This window comes from Balaenoptera acutorostrata, chromosome 13 (assembly GCF_949987535.1).
Source record: "Balaenoptera acutorostrata chromosome 13, mBalAcu1.1, whole genome shotgun sequence".
Lineage (NCBI taxonomy): Eukaryota > Metazoa > Chordata > Mammalia > Artiodactyla > Balaenopteridae > Balaenoptera > Balaenoptera acutorostrata.
Genome location: NC_080076.1, coordinates 71180410 through 71202881, shown reverse-complemented (window position 1 = coordinate 71202881; position 22472 = coordinate 71180410). Strand labels below are relative to the sequence as shown.

General features: G+C 44.1%; 1 protein-coding gene across 2 annotated transcripts in view; it reads right to left on the bottom strand.

Annotated features, from left to right (window-relative positions):
- KREMEN1 (kringle containing transmembrane protein 1) overlaps positions 1 to 22472 on the bottom strand; it is a 65332-nt gene that overhangs the window by 25447 nt on the left and 17413 nt on the right. For both annotated transcript variants that reach the window (XM_057526535.1, XM_057526536.1), the window contains exons 2-3: positions 21011 to 21173; positions 15725 to 15816 (exon numbers count right to left, since the gene is read on the bottom strand). In XM_057526535.1, coding sequence (XP_057382518.1) covers positions 15725 to 15816; positions 21011 to 21173 — 255 coding nt within the window. The remainder of the gene's footprint in view (positions 1 to 15724; positions 15817 to 21010; positions 21174 to 22472) is intronic.

Sequence of the window (22472 nt, the reverse complement as noted above, 5' to 3'; positions counted from 1 at the left end):
GCCACAGCTACTGAACCTGTGCTCTACAGCCCGCGAGCCACAACTACTGAGCCCGCGTGCCGCAACCACTGAAGCCCGTGCGCCTAGAGCCAGTGCTCCGCAACAAGAGAAGCCACCACAATGAGAAGCCCGTGCGCCGCAACAACGAGCAGCCCCCGCTCGCCGCAACTAGAGAAAGCCCACGTGCAGCAACAAAGACCCAACGCAGCCAAATAAATAAATAAAAAATAATAATTTTTTTAAAAGTCATTTAAAAATGTGTTGTTTTAATTCATTAAATTTTAGAGTAATCTGTCATATAGCAATAGACAACTAACACACCTATATAACACATACTAAATACATGCTCATTGAATGAAGGAATGAATTTATTGTGAGCCATGGACAAATCAACCTCTCTGCCCCTTAGTTTTCCATCTGTGTTATTAATTTATGAATTACTTCACCATCAGATGAAGCCCTTTCCCTACTTTCTCTGTTTGGCTCCTCACAGTTTACATAACTACAGCTATAATAAGACATGAATGAGGCCTGGTCCTAGAAGCACTTCTAGGTCAGTCAAGAGTTATACATTATCCAATTCCAAAGTGAGACATATAGATTCTTAGGAAGCACTTTTCCTTTATGTTTAAGACTGGAGAACAGCATGGTCCAGTTTAGTAAGCTTTATATCCAAACTAGTTTTTGGCATATAAAAATATACATATATATACTTATATATGTATATAGGTATATGTGTGCATAATATATATATGTACACATACACACTTTTTAATTTCTGTCACCATCTACATCTAACCAGTTCATTTTATTTATTTATTTTATTTATTTATTTTTGGCTGTGTTGGGTCTTCGGTTCGTGCGAGGGCTTTCTCCAGTTGTGGCAAGCGGGGGCCACTCTTCATCGCGGTGCGGGGACCGCTCTTCATCGTGGTGCGCGGGCCTTTCTCTATCGCGGCCCCTCCCGCTGCGGGGCACAGGCTCCAGACGCGCAGGCTCAGCAATTGTGGCTCACGGGCCCAGCTGCTCCGCGGCATGTGAGATCTTCCCAGACCAGGGCTCGAACCCGTGTCCCCTGCATTAGCAGGCAGATTCTCAACCACTGCGCCACCAGGGAAGCCCTACATCTAACCAGTTCATTTTAAATTGGCAGGAAGTTAACCCAAAGAGTCACCCTTCCCCCCTAAGCCAAGTGGTTACCCTTCTCCTTTGCATCACACATGGTTCAAATATAACAAATGTGGCTCACCACACAAATGTTAAAATGCATCTTTCGGAAACAAACCAAATCTCTATAGAAGCAAATGTAAACAGAAAAGCTCTAGGCAGTAGGAGTTCACAGTGTTCAGTGGGGGCCTAGCTTGGGAATGGCTGGATTTTAGAGTTTAAACAAATGCAGTGAGTTAAGTAAGCATCTCTAGTCGGAGGCATATCATATAAGCCAAGTTTGTTAAAGGGGCTTTACATATGGAAACCTGAGCCATGCATTTAATGGTTTTTAATAAGAGCTACTTGATCATGATCGTCTTGGTCATTTACTCTGATTTCTCTCTCATTTATTCCATTATACTCACAAATAAGCATGATATTATGTATTCATTTATAGACAGCCCGAGGCACATAATCATAAATGTTAAGATTAGACATAAACAGGGTCGTAGTTTGCACTGATGCAGCTGGAACCTATAAGCTTTATTCACAATAATTCGGTGAGCAAATCCAGGCAGCTCATGTTCTAGTGGGGCAGTAAGGTCCCAAAACACACCGGGAGGTAGATCACTGGAAATCAGACCACACCATGCTGCTGCTGCTCCACCCCTCTGAATACCCACGGCCTTAGGTATCATCCTTGACACCCAAGTCAATCGCTTGCCAGACACTGTCATTTCTACCTCCTAAAATATTGCAGACACCTGTCCACGTCTCTATCCAGCCTGCCATTTCCCCTGTTTAGGCCACCGTTCCCTCCCACTCAGACTATTCCATTTCCCTGCTCCTAGGCTCACCCTATTCTAATCTAGTTAGTACACTGCAAGCAGAGTAATCTTTACAGCACTTTCCAGGCAGAGGAAGGCCAAGGGCAAAGGCCTAAGGCAAGAACAACCTTGGCCTTTGCAAGGAACACAAAGAAGTGAGTATGACCAGTGAAAGAGAGGGAAAAGCAGCAGGAGCTGCAGAGGTATGCAGGAGCCCTGCCTAAAACCCTCAAAGCTCCCAGGCTGCCCTTCAGGATAAAGTCCAAACTCTCTCACATGGTACACAAGGCCCTGCCTGATCTGTGCTGTTCCCCTACCCCACCCCCATCAGCATGACCCCTCTCTCTATCCCTTGGCTCACATTCTATATGAAAGCCAAGATAAATTATAGTGCATCTGCAAGTTTCCCACCTGCACATTGCTGTATGGCCTCTGGACTTTCTTACAAAAGTCTGTTTCTTCTGCTTAGAATGCTCTTCCCTGCTGAAGATTGCAGCCTGAGCATCATTTCCCTTGGGAAGCCCCATGGGCCTCCCATCATCCTCCCATCCCACAAAACAGGTTATACGCCCCCTGCTGTGTAGTCCTACAGCAGCCTATGCTAAGCTTGATTCTAAACACTTGTTTATGTGTCTCTCTCCCCAGTTAACCATGAACAACTTAAGGGTAGGACTGTACCTTCTGCCCACTTGTATTCCCAGGGCCTGGCATGGTCCTAGCCATACAGCAGGTGCTCTAAAACTGTGTGCGGAATGAACAAACGTGTCCCACATTGCCAGCTGAACTCATGGAGAGGGAGAGGTACCTCTCAGGCAGCAGGGAGTCGAGAGAGCAGAGCAGAGTGAAAGGCAGATCTGATCTGCATCACGACGTCCACTTACAGCCGGTACCCACTGGTTTTGACTCCTCACTGTCCTCTTTGACTATCTAGAAAACACCATTCCAGATAACCAAGTTCTCCATTAAAGGTTAACTTTAAAACTTAAAATTCTATCTTTATCATTTTGGATGAAACTTTTCTAAAATGCATTAGCTATTTTTTAAAAAAAACTTAGTTTAACTTACGTACTTTAAGTTTTTCTTGGTGGCTTGAGGTCACCAGATGTACGTCACCAAATGGTCCCGGACTGGTGTGCTCTTCTGTGTTCCTGTGTCTGACTTTAATAGTTAATCTGTCTCCGTGGTTACTGCTGGGGCAGCTGAACCCTCAGAACATTAGAACTGGAAGGAGTCTTAGCGTCTACTTGCTACTGTTCGTGCCTGTGGTCTTTGCTTATCCTCTTCTTAATTTTCTGCTTCTTAGACTTAGAAGAAAACTATCGAGCTTATTAGAACTGTGTGGAAAATAACAGTTTCTGAAAGAGGGAAGGCTTTTACCACTTCCCACTTTCGGCCGTCCATACTGTAGCTCAGGGGTTGTTTTTTGCTTGCTCACTTCCCAGTTCTTGGCAACGTTCTGAAGAGCACTGGTGCTACCATCACCTGTCCAGAAGCAGCCAGCATTTTGCATCATTCACAAATGTGGGCTTTCGAGTCAGAAGGACCCCAGGCTGAACTCTGGCCCCTCCACCACGGCCTTTCTAAGCTGAGGTTCGTCCACAGTGGAATGAGGAACAATATGGGCCTCAAAGGGTTCTTGTGAGAATTAAAATTAGATAAAGTAAATAAAGTAAACACCACAAGGCCTGGCAACATAGTATGTGCTGAATAAAGTGTTTGTTATCATTATATACAACAAGGCTTTCATCATTTACCACACCAACGAGAATAACCTGCTCGGTTAATAGAAGAGTAAAATAGGACTTCCCTAGTGGTGCAGTGGTTAAGAACCTGCCTGCCAATGCAGGGGACACAAGTTCAAGCCCTGGTCTGGGAGATCCCACATGCCGTGGAGCAACTAAGCCCCGGTGCCACAACTACTGAGCCTGCGCTCTGGAGCCCGCAAGCCACAACTACTGAGCCTCCATACCACAACTACGGAAGCCGGTGCGCCTAGAGCCCATGCTCCGCAACAAGAGAAGCCACCACAATGAAAAGCCCACGCACCGCAACGAAGAGTAGCCGCCGCTCGCCACAACTAGAGAAAGCCTGCGTGCAGCAACGAAGACCCAACACAGCCAAAAATAAATAAATTTTAAAAAAAAAAGGAGTAAAATAGCATTGAATTAAAAGATAAAGTCAAAGGCAGCCACCTTGGAAAACTGGGTTTGATTCTAGATATTAAAATATTAACCTCTTACATCTGGCTAGATACAGTGCACTGCCACGCGAGCCTTTCACATGAAACTCAGGTCCCTTTCAAGAAGGTGGGACAGGTGATGTGCTTCCTAGGTGACTGAGAAGAAGCCGCAGTTCAGCAAGGTTAAGGACCTTGCGCAGGGACACACAAGATGGAACTAACTGGAGAGCAGAGGTCAGCTCTAGAGTGGCAGATTCTCACTCCACGGTATTTTTCTTGGTGTCCCTGCACCCCCCTTTCCTCATGGGGACAGTCTGGGAGCTAAATGAAAGTGACTTCCTGAGAATAAAGACTGAATCTGCAAACACGCAGTCCCTCAGCGCCCTGTGTCCCACAAGGCCAGCCTCTGAGGGCTGTCACTGCCTCTGACTCGCACTGGAAAGTGTGGCTCGAAGTCTCGCCAGAGAAGACACGTCATTGTCGTCTTCAAAAGCATGACTGGTCAACTGAGTGGATTTCCAGACTGTGTCCCACCCTTAGCTCTTCCCAGAAGCAGGGAGGAAAAGTCAATTTGAAAAAGGATATTTGTCCTCAGATTCCTTTCTACTTTCAAGACCACTTTAAAGTCCTGTTGCTTGGTCATGCATTTTTTTCTTACCAAAGAGGCTCCAACACATTCAATTTTTAAAAATCATCTTAAAATATAAATGGACCCCTTGTTTATCATACTTGATGCTTTAAAACATGACAGTTAATTACCAACAACCTCTTCAGATGTTCAGAGTTCCTGACAGAGATAAAAGTTTTAGAGGTGGCTGAGGGAAGATGGTTCTCTCTTCGGATTAATCCAGGAACTATTGTTCTTTTACTACCACAAGGAACTGTTGGGAAGCAACCAGGCAGGCTTCCTAAATAGCCATTACATTTGGATATAACTGTGGCCTCATTGTGAAGGTGCTAAGCACACCTCCATGGGGGCCTCCACAGCCAACAGCCCTTTTCTGAGAACCACCGTCTCAGAGGACCTGCTACCTGCCACCGTAACTGCTGCTGGGTGGGGACAGGCCAAAGAACCCCACCCATCCTCTGGCCACAGCTGACTCCCACTGGGAGCCACCAGATACTCTCTCCCAGGAAGGTGGAACCAGGATTCCCGTAAGTGAATTACATGCACTGGACTTGTAGGGTTCAGTCAAGTAGGGATTAAGGCAACCAGCCACGTTTGGAGCATGTGAGTGGATGAGTGAGGTGATTCTCTTGGTCCACAAAGAGGAAGAAGAATGGACACCATACTGAGAGAGAGGCAGAGATGGGAGGCCATGTGGCCCCAAAGAGAAATGGCAAGAGTGGGTACTTCCTTCCCAGGTTCTTGGGACACAGGTATTGGCTTCTGCGATATACTCCCAGTGTCCTTCCAATAAATCTCTTTTGCTCAAGTTAGCCTGAGTGAGTTCTATTCCTCGCAATCTAACAATTCCTGACAAACACAGAAAACATGGCTTTTATTGTAAAAGCTCAATCTGAATAAAAATCTTCAGATGGTAATTTCCTTAAGAAGAAGTCCTGACCCATTACTGTGTTTTCTATTCCAGTGCTCTGACCAAATCTGAGATATTTGTTTAAGAAACCAGAAGCAAAGTTCTACATTTTAGAAAACTCTTCTCTGGCTCTACAGAACTCCTCTTACTTTTTCTTACAAATAAAAATCTGGTTCTTCAGAAACCATGCAGTGACTGCTTATTTTATTTTTTTATACTACTAGAATAAAGATTTTTATTAAGCATTGTAAGTTGCATTCAATAGCCTTCAGATACACCACACCACAACCCATATACAATCAGTCAAACACAACAGCAGTTCATTCTTGCACAATCCATGAGTTAAGGCTAAACTTCCTTCAACTTACAGTAAGATCCTACTCAGGTCTTGCAGGCAGGGATTGGGGAATTGCATCTTATCTGATCACTAATGTGTGATGAAGAGCATCAGGAGAATTATATAAAAATGAATAAGAAGTGATCTGATTTCAAAGTACATTGTTTGGAAACATTGACAAAAACATCAAAATGATATAAGTATACCTGCTTCTATTAAATTCTTGATGGGAAAGTTCTCAAGAACAAGCAATTTGTTTCCTGTTACAGAAGGGGGGGGGGGCGGTGACTGCTTATTTTAAATGTCATTTAACCTTGTGTGGCAGAGACTATCTTCTGCCTCAGGGACTCCACATTGGTGCCTCAGTAGCTGAATTCTCCCTTCCGTGGGAATAAGGACTAAGTACACATGAGATGATACCACTGGTGTCCTATCAGAGGACCAGTCAATTCAAATACCTCCTTCAGAGCATCAGTAGGTTAAGCGTGGATTATTCCACACTCTCAGCCCATGACTATGAGCACACTCTACCCCATCCTGTCCATCTATAACTTCCATTCCAAACCTGACAGCCACCAGTTTGGTCCAAGTCCTATCATAATATGGCCCCTTTCTACCACTACAACTTTTTTTTTTTTTTTTAGTTTTTTTTCTTTTTTTCTTTTTTTGGTCATGCTGTGCGGCATGCGAGATCTTAGTTCCCCGACCAGGGATTGAACCTGTGCCCCCTGCAGTGGAAGCATGGAGTCTTAACCACTGGACCACCAGGGAATCCCTCTGCCTCTATAACTTTATTTCTAAACATCAATTCTCGTTTTCAGTCACTCTGATTCTTCAAGCAGCCCTACTTATGTCTCTGAGTCTCATTATCGACTCACCCAAATAAATAAGTAAACACCACTTTTTCTTCCCCTTTGAAATTTTACCTTTAGGGGAAGGTAGTAAGAGTTCCTAAGGATCCTGACCCCCATATAACCCTGATGTATCACAGAGATAGTTCTCCTCTGGCAGGAGTTCCTTCTTTGAAACTTAATTTCTGGTGATATAATGCAGTAGACAGTCTCCAAAGGAGGGTCTAATCTTTTCTCCCCTCCCCACTCATGTCATACATGTGTGTGACTCCCCACTTTAGACTTGGAATCAATTTCTTCTCCTCTTGAATCTGGACTGACCTTGTGACTTGCTTTGATTAACAGAATATGGTGGACTTCTGAGTTCACTTCTTAAGGGGACTGGAAGCTTCTCTTGGAAGCCGGCCACCCTATAAGAGGTCTAAGTATGCTGTTGGAAAGAGAGGTTGCCCAGGTAGAGGCCTGAAGCTGTCTTGGATGCCCCAGCCCCAGGAGAGCCCCCAGGTGGATGCAGCCACCCGATTGAGCCCAGATGAGAGCAGTAGAAGTGCGGCCGAGCTGAAACTCAGCCAACCCACAGAGTCAGGAGAAATGACAAGTTGTTGTTTTAAGCCACTGGGGTATGGGGTGGCTTCTGATGCAGTAACAGACAACTGAAACACCTTACTCGACAAAAGTTCAGTCCAAGTTCAAGAGGAATGATACAGCTGTGTCTCTGGGAAGAAGAGCTCAGTTTGACTTGAACTTTTTTTCTGGGACACCACAAATATCCCAGGCAAAGAACCACAGAGGCATCTTTTACTCTTCCTGCTGTTTCATCCCTTATATATTCCACTTGTCAAGTTCTGACCTCTTCCTAAACGCATCTTGGATTAACCCTTCCTGCACGATCTCACTGCTGCCACCACCGCCCAGGCCCTCATCCCCTGCGTTTAGATATCTACACCCATTCTCTCCTCCCCAAACGTCCCTCCCCCGATCTAACCTCTAAGGGACACTGGGCTCATCTTCCTGAACAAGGGCTTTCAGCATGTCAGCTGCCAACTAATCAGCCCTGGCTTTCAAGGTTCTGACCTGGTTCCTCTCTGTCCGCTCCTTTCCTCAGGCATCTTGGCTCCCATCAGCGTGCATGGCAATCCCGTGTCCTTCCTCCAAGTCTCTGTCCAGCTGTTCCCTGACCTGCTGTGCCCTGACCCGTCCAGCCCCACCAGCCTTACTCCATAATGATGCCTCCAGCTCCCCAACCCTCACGGAGCCCTCTCATCTTCAAAAACTCACAGCTCTCTACCTCATAATTCAATCTTATTTATATAATTGGTGGGCTGGTCTCCAATTTTCTGTGTTTATAACTCAGATTCCTAATTACATCATAAGATTGAGGGTAGGGACTGTTTCTTATGTTTATGTATACTCCTTACAGGCAAGTGCTGGTGTAAAGATTTTCAGTAAAATTGTCCTTATTGATCTGAATGATTTTCCCTTTTTAAGTTATTAGTATGCTTTACACAACTTTGCTTTAGAACATTTTGGAAATGTGATATATATAACTGTCACTGAGGAAAATGTCCATTTGGTTCAGAAAGTCTGTATTTTTTTAGTGAAAAATTAAATAATATCCACTGCCAAAAACAATGAGTAATCGAGTATATGCCAGATCTGAAACCATAAAACTGCACTGTCACAACGAATGTGGGGCCTCCTGTGCTCCCCGAGTGCAGTGTCACATCAGGCCCCAGGGGAATGGCCTCCGAGCAGCTGAGGCACAGCTCCGGGGCCCCGGGGCCAATCATATAAAGCAGGAACAGACAGAAATAAAATGCAGGTTAGGAATAACCTGTTTAGGGATTAGATGACAGGAGCATGCCAATGGTGGTCTATGCCTTGGAGAAAGCCGAGGCCACCACAATCCATGCTGTTACTTTCATGCCTTCCCTCTGCTAGGTCCTGGACTCAGAGTCATGTGTATTTTACTCATCTAATCTTCAAAATAACCCTGAAAGGTAGAGATGTGGAAACCAAGGCTCAGAGGAGAGTCATTTGGCCGTGAGCTATTAAGCGAGTAATGATTACAACCTAAGCCGGTATGACTCTGGAGGCCACATTCTTTCCACTAGATTGTGTTGTCTCTCTTTTTGGGAGAGATATGACATCACATCAGCAAGAATATTTGGTGAGCACCTGTTACAGTCTCCACAGTACTAGATGTTGTGGAAGATTGTTAAAATATATGGCTCGAGGAGGGAAAGCCCCAATAAATACCATCAGTACCCCTCTGTAAATAAACATACAGTCCAAGTAAAATGAGGGGGCCGGCTGAGCAAACACAGCTTTCAGAGAAACCCTCGAGTACCCCTCCACCTTAAGTCTCTCCTTCACAGAGATTCCAGAGCTACCCTTGTGCCGATATTTGAACAGCTTAGTCCAGTTGGGAAAACAAAACTGCTCACGTCACGCAAGAACAAACAATCAAAAACAGGATTCTGACCATGCTAATCTGGGTAGTCTAAAAGGGTTCAATTAGACAAAAACATTAAATAATTGTAGTGGAAAGAGAGAAAAGGTAAAAAATGAGTCAGCATAATTCATATTATTAATGTTCATCTTTTCTTTGGCTACCAGCTAAAGTTTAAGGTTTCATTTTAGCTGTGAAGTGTTAGTGACGTGCTGAGATGTGTCTTTTTCAAGGTGAGGTTCAGCCAGTGCAATGGAAACACGGTGTTGGGAGAGACCCTGAGGCCTGGACAAGGCTGCTGATGCAGGGTTTCAAACAAAAGGTCCACTTCTGGGGAGCCCCTTCCCAGCTGAGAACAGCTGGGCCGGGAACACCCGCGGAGATGGGCCCAACAGTCTCCAGAGCTGGCTCTGCCTGCAACAAATGCTTCCTGGATACCATCGCAGCCTGCTTACTCCCGGGGCTTGGGATTTCCCAAACTCAAAGAAGGAAAGAAAATGACTTGGAGCTAACAGCTTGAACTGCAGACCCTCTGTCGCCACTGAGTTAATCCTTTGGTTTCTACAATGTCAAAAAGGCAATCCTAATAATTCAGCATACTATCAGAATTTCAAACTCTAATTCCCAAACAATCCACAAAGAAAAATTCTCAAGAATGACCTCAACAGTAGCCTGGATCCATCTCAAGGCTCCCGCTTTTAAGGAAATAAAGGAAATGGGGCTGTTCTCAAGTACTGGACAGAAAGGGCACTGGTCTTGCCATTAGGAGTCCTAGATTCAAATCCTATTTGGCTCAGAGGGTAATCCTCATCAAATCACTTAACCACTCCAGCTTCATTTTCTCATCTGACCAAGGGGGGCAGGCGGGAGAGGACATACCACCTGCTTCATAGAATTGTTGAAAAGGTTAATAAGATAATGTGAATATAAGTGCTTTACACGTACTAGGTACTCAATAATAACTGAAATAAAAGCTAAAATGTTTAAAAATCAGTGCTGACGTTAAAATGCAGAAAGTGCTTACAAAAACAAAACATTTTCTATAATTGAGAGACTGCTTTGACCACCATTGTCAAAGTACTCTTGGCTTTTTACTCAAAGTCTGAACTTGAAAAACTCAGTCTGAACTTTAAAACTCAAAGTCTGAACTTGAAAAACTCTTATTAGGGATCACATTCGGAAGGTTTCAAATCCTGTTTTGGGGGTTGCACTTTTGTAAGGAACAACAAATCTGTTTTAACAAAGTCAGGGTATCATTTAAATAAAAGGAAATTGAGCCAGTGAGGTCACTAGCTGAGACTGACCGAAGGTCCCATATGGCAGAGGTGCTATTGCTGGCATCCTCTTAGGGCTGGTCTGGGAGAATATGATACAATCACTAGAGAACTTCTCACGGATTAGGAGGGAGAAACCTCACCCCATATCCCTAATACAGAGGCTTAAGAAGTTATGGAGAAATGTTTCCTTCTGACCCTCCACACTCCCCTCAGCCTCATCACTATCTTCTTGGGTCAAGTCTGTACCCAGAACATTATCTGGCCCCATCTAATTCTTCTCGGACCTCATCTCCTGTCCTTCCTTCTTAAAACTGATATCTCAGCAACACTGATTTTGCTTGGGAATTCACGTGTGTGTGTGTATACGCATGTAAACTGTTCCCTCTGCCCAACCCTAACATCTAGAATCTGGCTGCTTAAAGTATGGTCCTGCAGTGCCAGCATCCCAGGGGTGTGTTAGAAATGCAGAGTCCCAGGTCTGTCCCAGAACTACTGAATCCGGAATCTGCACTTTAATAAGATCCTTGGTGATGATATGTACCTTACAGTGGGAGAAGCCCTGAACTAAGACCCCACTTCTTCCAGAAGCCCTCTGACAAAGAGCAGCCCTGCCACCCACTGTGCCAGGGCAGATGCCCCCCTTCAGTGCTCCCATCCTTTTGCTCATCTCACTTATTACAGAGTATCTCGCATTTGCTGATCTGTTTATATGTCGGCCTTCAGTCCTAAACTAGGGGCTCCCCACAGGCTGCAGACCATGCCACCCTGTGTCCCCTACTTTGTACAAGGTCTGGTATATGGTTAGAGCTTAAATAATGTCATTTGTCACAGCTAATGACTTCTAAAGTCCTTGTGATTTTAAACTCTAATAACTAATTTTAAATAACTAACTCTAATAACTAATAGTTTTAATAACTTTAAATAACTAAGTTTTAATAAGTTTAATAACTAAAACTTTAATAACTAACCTTAATAAATAACTCAAATACCTGTGAGCTATATTTTAAAAGTACTACAATTTAGCTTAGTCATGTTACACATTTGAATCCAGATACTTTGAATGTATTTACACACTTACACTTTTAAATTTTTAAAATTTTTTAATATTACAAAAATTATTTTTATAATTGAAACTTTCAAGTATACACAAAAGTAGGAAAGAATATGAGGCCCTTACTGAGCATCAACAAATAGCCACTTTTTAAAAAACCATTCTTATTTCATCTATTTCCCTCCCCCCTCCCAACTCACTCTTTGGAAGGCTAGATCACTTTAAAACAAATCCCAGATATAATATAACTTCAACTACAAATATTTCAGTAATGTATCTGTAATTTAAAAGGACTCTCTGTATATGTAAACAACCATGCCATTATTGTACCTAATAAAATTAAGAGTGATTTCTTTTTTTTAAAATTTATTTATTTATTTATTTATTTTTGGCTGTGTTGGGTCTTCGTTTCTGTGCGAGGGCTTTCTCTCTAGTTGCGGCAAGTGGGGGCCACTCTTAATCACGGTGCGCGGGCCTCTCACTATCGCGGCCTCTCTAGTTGCGGAGCACAGGCTCCAGACGCGCAGGCTCAGTAGTTGTGGCTCACGGGCCTAGTTGCTCCGCGGCATGTGGGATCTTCCCAGACCAGGGCTCGAACCCATGTCCCCTGCATTGGCAGGCAGATTCTCAACCACTGCGCCACCAGGGAAGCCCAAGAGTGATTTCTTAATATAATCTAATACTCAGCCTGTATTCAAATTTCCCTATTTCAAAGATGAATTTTTATAGTTGAGTTTGTAGAAATCAGGTGAATATTTAACAGCAAACCAAAGATAGCTCTCGGAGCCAACATGATAAATATCTCATGCCTGTGGCCTCAGGCCCTAATCAGGTATGTGAAAAAAATTATATTTGCCTTTAAGTGCCATTTGCAGGTTCTGCTCCCCCTCAACTAGATTACTTACTTTAAAAAACTGTACAAAACTTTTATAAGAATCTATAGGTAAAAGAGAACAAAACAAAAGCCATGCTGAGTGTTACACAGCATGTCCCTCAAAAGCAATAAAATAAAGAGGAATTGGACTGGTGAGGATGATTATTTAACAACAGACAGATACACAAGGGGTGGACATTAAGCCAAATGATTTCTCCCTCAGTAGCCTAACCAATAGGACTTAGAGATTTAGAAGGCGGGACACAGAGGAGTGGTAAACTTGATGCTGTTGAAATTTCTTTTTAAAAATCTGTATTTCTTCTCTCTGCAATAAGAACGAGGTTTCTGAGAAACATACTGGCAGAAGCAGTTTAAACAGCAAATCCAATTACCTCGGAGTTGTTCTCCTTTTAACAGTAAGTTCTGATCCGTGTTCCGTAGGTCAAGAGCACAGTTCAAACCTCTCTTTGCCCCCTTCTGAATCAGGCTTGTCTCTGCCTCCCTGCTCCTTTCAGCTCTGTACGTAACAGAGATTCCGGTCTCCACACAATGGTCCACCATTCAACCACGCTCAGCTTTGTCCCTAAACATTCACTCCCCCTGGCTCCTGCTGGGTCTGTTATATTCAGATATGAACTTTCCAGGAATCTGATCATGTCACAGGCCTTTTCCTGTATGACAAGTTCAATGCTAATCATGAATAGCAGGCTTCACACAGAGGGTTAGTATTATTCATGAAAATGATGACTCCACATCCAGAAATAGGGCAAAACTGGCCTAAAATAGGCAGGCTGGATCTCAGTTGAGTCCACCAGGCAATTACCAAGGTCTCTTGCTGCAAACAGCACAGGAGTTTTTCTCAACTATGTTAATCTGACACATTAGAAGCACAATGTCCTTCCAGACTCAAGGTCTGAGGCTCAGCTTCATGGGAAGCGCTGGTGCCCGCAGGGTGAACAGAAGGGTTTTCCAAAGAACCAAAGCCAGACGCTGCTCACTCCTCCCACACCCCCAAACCAGGGGCTCCCCAGTTCTCATTCCCAACTTCTGTATGTCTCCCTACCCTGACCATTTCAAGGCTGGCTTTAGAAGCTTTGAGAGGGTTACCAAAGGGCCTTAAGGAAAATGATATTTAATTTTTCTTTTTTGGGACAGTGAGGTACATCTGACAAATACTACAAATTAGAGGGGAATTAGGTGGTTCATACTGTTTTGCTATAATTCTCTCCTCTGGAACTTAGTCTCAGTGACCACATGAGTCCACTCCCATTGGCCCAAATTATATTTTATAAATGCGAGTTGAGGATTATCTTTCCAAATAAAAGCGACCGGATTGAAATCCCCTCTTTGCCATTCCTGAGAGAATGACACAGGCTGGTACTAAAAGACTATCTTTGTGTAGAACAAATGGACCGAGGAAAATCTGCTTTCCTCTCCCCCTGCCCCTTCCTTTTTTACATAACTAGAGCCAAATGAGATGTTTTTCACTTTAAAAATTTGATTAAGCAGCCTGGGCAAAAGCCTATTCTTCTGGTCTTTACTGTTTTCTCAATTTGGGGGACTGAATCAAGGTATATCAGGTTGGAAGGATAGCAAAGTGAGGGCATGACTGCCAGACAGTGGTGACATGTGGAAGTTTAGTTCATGAAAGGTGAGCACTGGTCCCCTTGAGGCAGCAGAATTCAGACCGCTGTGGTGGGCAGGAGGGAGAGGGTCGTGGGTCCCACGTGGACCTCCATACCCTCTCCACACACACCCTCCTGCCCTGAGGAGTGGGAGAGGAGGCAGGGCGAGGGGTAGGTTTAAATCATAAGGAAAAAGAAAAAAAAAAACCAGGTAGAATTATTATGAATGAGCTGTCCTTTTCTTCAGCTCTAGGAACTGAAAAATCCTGTTCCTTTGGCATATTTAAGAAGATACTATAGGGCTTCCCTGGTGGCGCAGTGGTTAGAAATCCGCCTGCCAATGCAGGGGACACGGGTTCGTGCCCCGGTCCGGGAAGATCCCACATGCCGCGGAGCGGCTAGGCCCGTGAGCCACAACTACTGAGCCTGCGCGTCTGGAGCCTGTGCTCCGCAACGGGAGAGGCCGCGACAGTGAGAGGCCCGCGCACCGCGATGAAGAGTGGCCCCCGCTCGCCGCAACTAGAGAAAGCCCTCGCACAGAAACGAAGACCCGACACATCCAAAAATAAATAAATTAATTAATTAAAAAAAAAAAAAAAAAGAAGAAGATACTATAAACACTGCATTAGTAAACGCCTTACAGTACCATGTTTGATTTTGGTTCCTGTACTCTAAATCTTCCCACAACAGTTTCCACCTTGTTTTAAAGTATCTTTCTAAGATCCCCTGCCACATCACATATTCCCTGAGGGTCAGGGTATCTTTCTGCCTTTGTACCTTACAGATAATAAACACTGAATGCGGGAATGAATGAATGAACCAGTTAGAAAACAGGTCTTGTGCTAAAAGACAGAAGAAAGTGGGTTTTCCAGTAGTAGAGAGTGACAAGTTGTGAGTTATCATAAAATAACAATAGAACATATTTATGCTAATGTGAGGAAAGGGACTATCACATTGGCTTTGGAGGGTATCTAGTTAGATATTTACTGAACACCATTTTTCAGGAGACATACCACACCAAATCTAAACAGTAAGCAGTGTCGTAACTTAGTTTTACTGTCTATAAAGGGCTAGTCATTCATCCTAAAAAAAAAATTTTTTTTTTTGGCGGCACCATGTGGCCTGAGAGATCTTAGTTCCCCGACTAGGGACTGAACCTGGGCCCCAGCAGTGACAGTGCTGAGCCCTAACCACTGGACTGCCAGGGAATTCCCTCATTCGAAAAAATTAATTCCCCAAAGTGCAAGGTACTTTTTTTTTTCTGGACTGCTACTGAGCTGGTGCCATCTCTATCCATGAAAGAATCAGCATGAGGAAATCAAGCAGAAGCAGAAATTGTGGTTGGGCTTATCCATCAAGGGAATGGGGTCCTGAGAGAACCCGAGAGTCCCGTTTCTGAAAAGCCTCCATAAGAGAAGTGAAAATCCTCAGCCCAGGTGGCTCCTCCTTTCACCTGCTTCAGGAAACCCACCTGCCTGCACTACCTGCCCCCGGCAGTGGCCTCCACTCTGCACGCCTAGTGCTCAGGGTCCCGAAACCTGCCATGGGTGCATTAGAGCCTTACTCTGGCAGGCGGGAATCTCACAGTACTTCCAGTAGACACCGTCCTCATGCTCCGCCACGTAGCACCAGGGGCTCACATCGCCGTCTGGGTTTCTGTGGAGGGAAAAGGACACACCTGGTAACACTCCCATTGTTTTAAGTCAACTGGCTCATTGCTTTTCAGTTTTACCAAACGCCCCTCACCAAAAACGAACAAAAAAACCCAAAAAAACACTTCGGCTTCTGTGTTGTTTCTAATAATTCGTATGTATCTTAATGCCACCTCTTATGAGGAAGAAAAAAGTGGTAATACTACAAGAACAAAGCTATCCACTCCAACAGAAACTTCAGAGTTTGAGGGTGGGGGTAGGGAGTGAGCAAAGGTGAAATATGTTTACACAAATTCACTGCAGTGTAACCGGGACAACTAACCACTGAACAGATGATGCCAAACAGCACTGGCACCTTAACCATGAACACGGTGGTCCCATGGCTGGGAGAACACAGGTGCTTGCAAAACTACGGATAAGAATGTGAATGGAGCAGGGACTTCCCTGGTGGCACAGTGGTTAAGAATCCACCTGCCGTGGAGAAAAGGGAACCCTCCTGCACTGTTGGTGGGAATGTAAATTGATACAACCACTATGGAGAACAGTACGGAGGTTCCTTAAAAAACTAAAAATAGAATTACCATATGGCCCAGCAATCCCACTACTGGGCATATACCCAGAGAAAACCATAATTCAGAAAGACACATGCACCCCAAGGTTCACTGCAGCACTATTTACAATAGCCAGGTCATGGAAACAACCTAAATGCCCATCGACAGATGAATGGATAAAGAAGATGTGGTACATATATACAATGGAATATTACTCAGCCATTAAAAGGAACGAAACTGGGTCATTTGTAGAGACGTGCATGGACCTAGAGACTGTCATACAGAGCGAAGTTAATTCAGAAAGAGAAAAACAAATATCGTATATTAATGCATATATGTGGAATCTAGAAAAATGGTGCAGATGAACTGGTCTGCAAAGCAGAAATTGAGACACAGATATAGAGAACAAATGTATGGACACCAAGGGGGGAAAATGGTTGGGGGGGGCGTGGTGGTGGTGGGATGAATTGGAAGATTGGGATTGATATATATACATTAATATGTATAAAATAGATAACTAATAAGAACCTGCTGTATAAAAATAAATAAAATAAAATAAAATAAAATAAAGAATCCACCTGCCAATGCAGGGGACACAGGTTTGAGCCCTGGTCTGGGAAGATCCCACATGCCGTGCAGCAACTAAGCCCGTGTGCCACAACTACTGAGCTTGTGCTCTAGACCCCGTGAGCCACAACTACTGAGCCGCATGCCACAACTACTGAAGCCCACGCACCTAGAACCCGTGCTCCGCAACAAGAGAAGCCACCACAATGAGAAGCCCACGCACCGCAATGAAGAGCAGCCCCTGTTCGCCGCAACTAGAGAAAGCCCACGCACAGCAACGAAGACCCAACGCAGCCAAAATAAATAAATAAATTTTAAAAATAATAATAATAATGTGAATGGAGCAAACGGTCAGGATGGAAACTTGGTGATTAGAGTCAAAGGCCCTGAAGATACGCGCAAACCCCCTTTACTTGGCAATTTCTCCTTTAGTGCTATATTCTAAGGAAATCTTTACTTACAAAGATGTTCACCACAGCATTTTCATAATGCAAAAAAGTTAGAAACAACAATTAAGGATTGGTTAAACAAATATGTCCATGTAAGGGAATGCTAGGCAGCTGGTAAAAATGTGGTGTAGAGACACATTTATTAATATGGAAAGATATTCACAATGTCTTGTTAGGTTTTTTTAAAAGGCAGCTCTAAAATATGATGGATGGATATGATGGTATATGATGGATGACAACAATCCCATTTTTGAAAAGATATATTTAGGGAAGGATACGCACCAGACTCTTGAAAGTATTTATCACTGGATGATGGGACTACTGGTAATTTTAATTTTTTTCTTTTCCAATTCTCTTTATTTTCTCATTTCTTCTACAATGAACACTGTGTAATTTTTAAGCAATAAAGTAAAATTCACATCACGTAGACTGCACTGACAAGCTTTCACCAGGATCAGGCCAGTCAACTCATGTTTGATAGAAATGGGTCCTATTTCCACGTCAAAACACTAACTTCTCAGAGAATTCTGAAAAAAACTATGCCAAAGAGTTTCACTCAGAACATACAGTCCTATAATCCTGGTACCAACTTCTGATATGGCAATAATAATTGCAAAAGACTTACTCCACATTTCTAAATGAGTGGCTTGGAATAAATGCCTTTAAGGTCTTTTCAACTCAGAGATGCCACGACAATAATGGGCAGCGCTGCTGAAACAGAGCAAAAGATGGCAGGGGTTACTGGACACACAGAAAAGCCTCGCCTCTCTTTGCTGCTTTTCAAGCTCCTTTTATTTGGACTCAGAACACTGGAAACCTGACACTCCGGTTAGGCCGGAAATGGGCATAAAGACCCTGCAGCCGGAGCTTTGGAGCAGCCCCTATCAGGCCTGGGAGGGATCAGCCTATTGTGTGGCCCAGAAGATAAGCTGCCCTGAAGCACAAAGGGTCCTTTTATTTTTTGTGCCCAAAGGCAGGTACCAGTGCCAACCCTGCTGTCCCGGCCTCTCTGCCTCCCCCCAGTCCAGATATGTGGAGCCAGAGAAGCACGTTCCCATCACTCGCCATCTCACAGACATCTCAACTGGGATGGGTCTGGAAACATCGCATAAGACAAACAGGGTGTTGGATGTCAGCTGAGAAATCAAAGTCGGAGAATTTGTACAAAGCCCTTCTTTAAACAGTTTCACTGTCATTTTCCTCCCTCTATTCAGTGTTCGGCTTTGATGTAGTATTTGGTAAAGGCTTTCGAAAACAACTGTTTGTTATCAATGTCAAAACCATTTTGAAAAGCATCGGAATAGGTTAAAAAAAGAACAAGCAAATTCATCTTTGACTCTGCTGCAGTGCTAAAATGAAAGGCCCCAGCTCCCTGATGTGATAATAATCGACAATTTCAGTATCCCTTTTTTTGAAGGATAAATTGTTAGTTCAGGTCTGGTACATTCCATCAAATCAAAGGAGAGGACCGCAGCCAGCCAAGGCTCAGGAGGAAGGTGGTCCCCCGCTCTCAGTTTTCTTAATGGATATTTACTGGTGCATTTCTGAGAGCCTAGTGGTAGAACTGGGTACTAATCTATAAGAAAAGATTTTTTTTTCAGATAAATTAAAACTCATTGGAAATTTAAAATTTACCTTAAAGTCAGGAGCATGTCTGAGAAGGCTTGCTTGATAGAAGGCAACAGAATAATATAATAGAATAACACAATAATATAACTGAATAAACCAACAGCCTAATACCAAGAGACACTTTAGAACAATAAGATAAGTAACTATGTAAAAATAAAAAACAAACACTGGTTTCTCTTCCTAAATACTCTTCCCAACCCAAGCCAACTATTCCCATGAATAGGAAAACTAGGGGAAGGAAATAAGCCAGAAGTGGAGTGGGGTTAATTTTTTTAATTATGCAAGAAAAAAATAATGAACATGTATAACTTTGAAAATAAAACAACAAAGAATTCTTTAATGAGCATGTGTAATGTTAACAATAAAATACAAATGATAGAGAAATGTGAAATAGCATGTATACAAATTGTTACCTCTGGGAAGTAGGCCTTGTTGGAGAGGATTTGGGAGGAAAGAGGTAAAATGGGGACTTTTTTTTTTTTTTAAATAAATTTATTTAATTATTTATTTTTTGGCTGTGTTGGGTCTTCGTTTCTGTGTGAGAGCTTTCTCTAGTTGCGGCAAGCGGGGGCCACTCTTCATCGCGGTGCGCAGGCCTCTCACTATCGTGGTCTCTCTTGTTGCGGAGCACAGGCTCCAGACGCGCAGGCTCACGGGCCTAGTTGCTCCGCGGCATGTGGGATCTTCCCAGACCAGGGCTTGAACCCGTGTCCCCTGCATTGGCAGGCAGATTCTCAACCACTGCGCCACCAGGGAAGCCCAAAAATGGGGACTTTTATTTAAACAATATATGTATCTGTTGTGTTTGAGAACTTTTTTTTTGGAAAAACTTTTAATACTTTTATAGCAAACAAATAATAAAATGTAACATATAAAATATAGCAATCAAATAACAAACTAAAAAAATAGTGCAACAGCAACGATGGGGGAATGGCCAGTTGGTACACATTAGAACCAAGGTGAAGCAAAGAGCTGAAGGCACAGGGATAAACATGGACTACAGGCCTTGAGACTTCAAGATAAGCACAAGGGTCCTAGGGTGTTAGCAAAGGTACCTGGAAAGGGCAGTAGGTAAACACTGTGGCCCATGCAATGCAGGTATAAATATGTTGTCTCAGCTGGGTCAACAGTGCCATGGTTGAGATTCCAACATTCTGGTAGCACTGGGGGCACAGTGTGTAGCTCAAAGAGTAGTTCGGTGATCATTTTTCCCTGTCCCAATGGCTCAAGAGGCTGCCTTTGCACCTGTCCTATTAATAATTAAATTCAACACATGGCTGACCCATGAGTCATGTTACCAGGATCCTGGGTATAAATAGCTAAAACGTAGCTATAACCAAGGGTGCTCTGGTCCCTACTGACCAGTGATTCTCAACTTGTTTTGGATCACTGACAACTTTGAGAATCTGATCAAAGCCATGGATCATCTCCCCAGTCACAAGTACATGCTTGAAGCACCATGGATCTCAGCCCCTGCGAGGGTCAGACAGGAGGTGAAAGAGCAAAGGAACACCTTAGTCTGCTGAAAAGAAGGAGACAGCACAAATCTGATGGCTACAGCTGCTCCCAGAGCAAGGTGGTCCTGGGCTGGCAGGAGGTGGTACAACGCAGGGCAGCTTCCTTTGCTCAGAAGCAGAGGGAGGTTTGGGTCACAGATGGTGCTCTGCTTGCCCATGACATTCACAGCAGCTTAAGAAGCTCTGCTGTTTGTGCACTGTCTTCTGGGCCAACTAAGAAAACCCTCCCAAAGAGACATGGAAGATATCAGACAGGAAAGCAGAGCTCTGAAAACCAGTATCAAAGCAACCCAAGTTGAAAAGAGCGGGTAGATTGTGTGTGTGCGAGCGCAGTTTTGGGAGGAAGATTTTTAAAACAGTAACAAGAAAGGCCTTGTGAGTTGGGCAAAAGAATACCAAGAAGCTTTCCCTGTTGTGAGCAAGGCCAGAAGAAATGGGAAGAGGAGACCAGAGCTTTTTTTAAGTACTGTGCAACCCCATCTTACCTGCAGTAGTTATGTTCGCCCAGGCCCCCCTCCCCGTTGGGGTATTTCAGAGTGTTGTATGGATGCTGGAAAGTCTCGTTCCAGAACAGACATGGCTTCCCGCCTTGCAGTGCTGTCCAGTTCTGCGTTCCCCTATAATCTGCACCATTGGCTGTGAAACATTCTAGGAGAAAGAAAAGACAGAGCAAACTAATTTTCTGGCAACATCTATAGCTTCCTCCCTCTTTGCTTGATGTTTTATTTGTTTTGTTTGGACCAAGCTAGAAATGGATAGTGTCTTGCTAGATCCTGGACACAGTGGATTTAACATTGGTAGGGCTGAGGAAATCTGAAACGAGGTACCCTCCAAATGCTAGGCTCATCTTGGCACTCACTTGTCTACAGACACTAGGACATTTTCCCCTAAAGTATACAGATCCCAACTAGGATATAAACAGGGAGCTGAACTGTAATGAAGCCTATGGAGTGAACCGGGAAACCCCCAAATCTGGGAAGAGTTGGTAACAGCCATCCGTGAGGAACTCTGGGTGCTCGGAGGGGGTCACTGCTCTTGCCAGCATCTCTGTGTGGTAACTAGAACCAGGTCACCAGCTGTAACTGAGCTCTCCCCTACAGTCTGAAAGGCTGCACTGACACTTGGATTTAATAAGACCATCAGATACAGCAACGTTTTGGAATCCCAATCACACAAGTCTGGGAATGACTCACATTCCCTGGTAATGAAGAACAGTCCTCCCCACGCTGTTTGAGATAGAGGTGCCACAAAACAGACAGTCAACAGGAGGGAGCAGGGGCTGAGTTGGCATTTTCTCTCACCTCTTTCTAAAATTCGTTCCTATAGGACACATTCAACATAGTCTGAGGTCCGTTTAATAAAATGACAAAATCTTTGCAGGTGCAGCAATGTGCTTCTAAAATCTGCCTCTCAGGGACTTCCCTGGTGGTGCAGTGGTTAAGAATCCACCTGCCAATGCAGGGGACACGGGTTCGAGCCCTGGTCCGGGAAGATCCCACATGCCGCGGAGCAACTAAGCCCATGCACCACTACTACTGAGCCTGCTCTCTAGAGCCCGCGTGCTGCAACTACTGAAGCCCGCATGCCTAAAGCCCGTGCTCCACAACAAGAGAAGCCACCGCAATGAGAAGCCCGCGCACCACAACGAAGAGCAGCCCCTGCTCGCCACAACTAGAGAAAGCCCGCGCATAGCAACGAAGACCCAACGCAGCCAAATCAAATCAAATCAAATCAAATCAAATCTGCCTCTCAGACTTTGGGGGGGGGGATGGGAACTTTAGCTGAGAGGATTTCCCCCCACATGTTGCATGCATTAAATTCACAGAGGTTCATGAGAAAGGCACAGTACAAAGAGCAATTTTTAAAAATTAGCTTAGTTGAAACTGACAGAAGCACTTCAAACACTTTTTTAAGATGTATCACTAGGAACCTGACAATCTGGGGGAG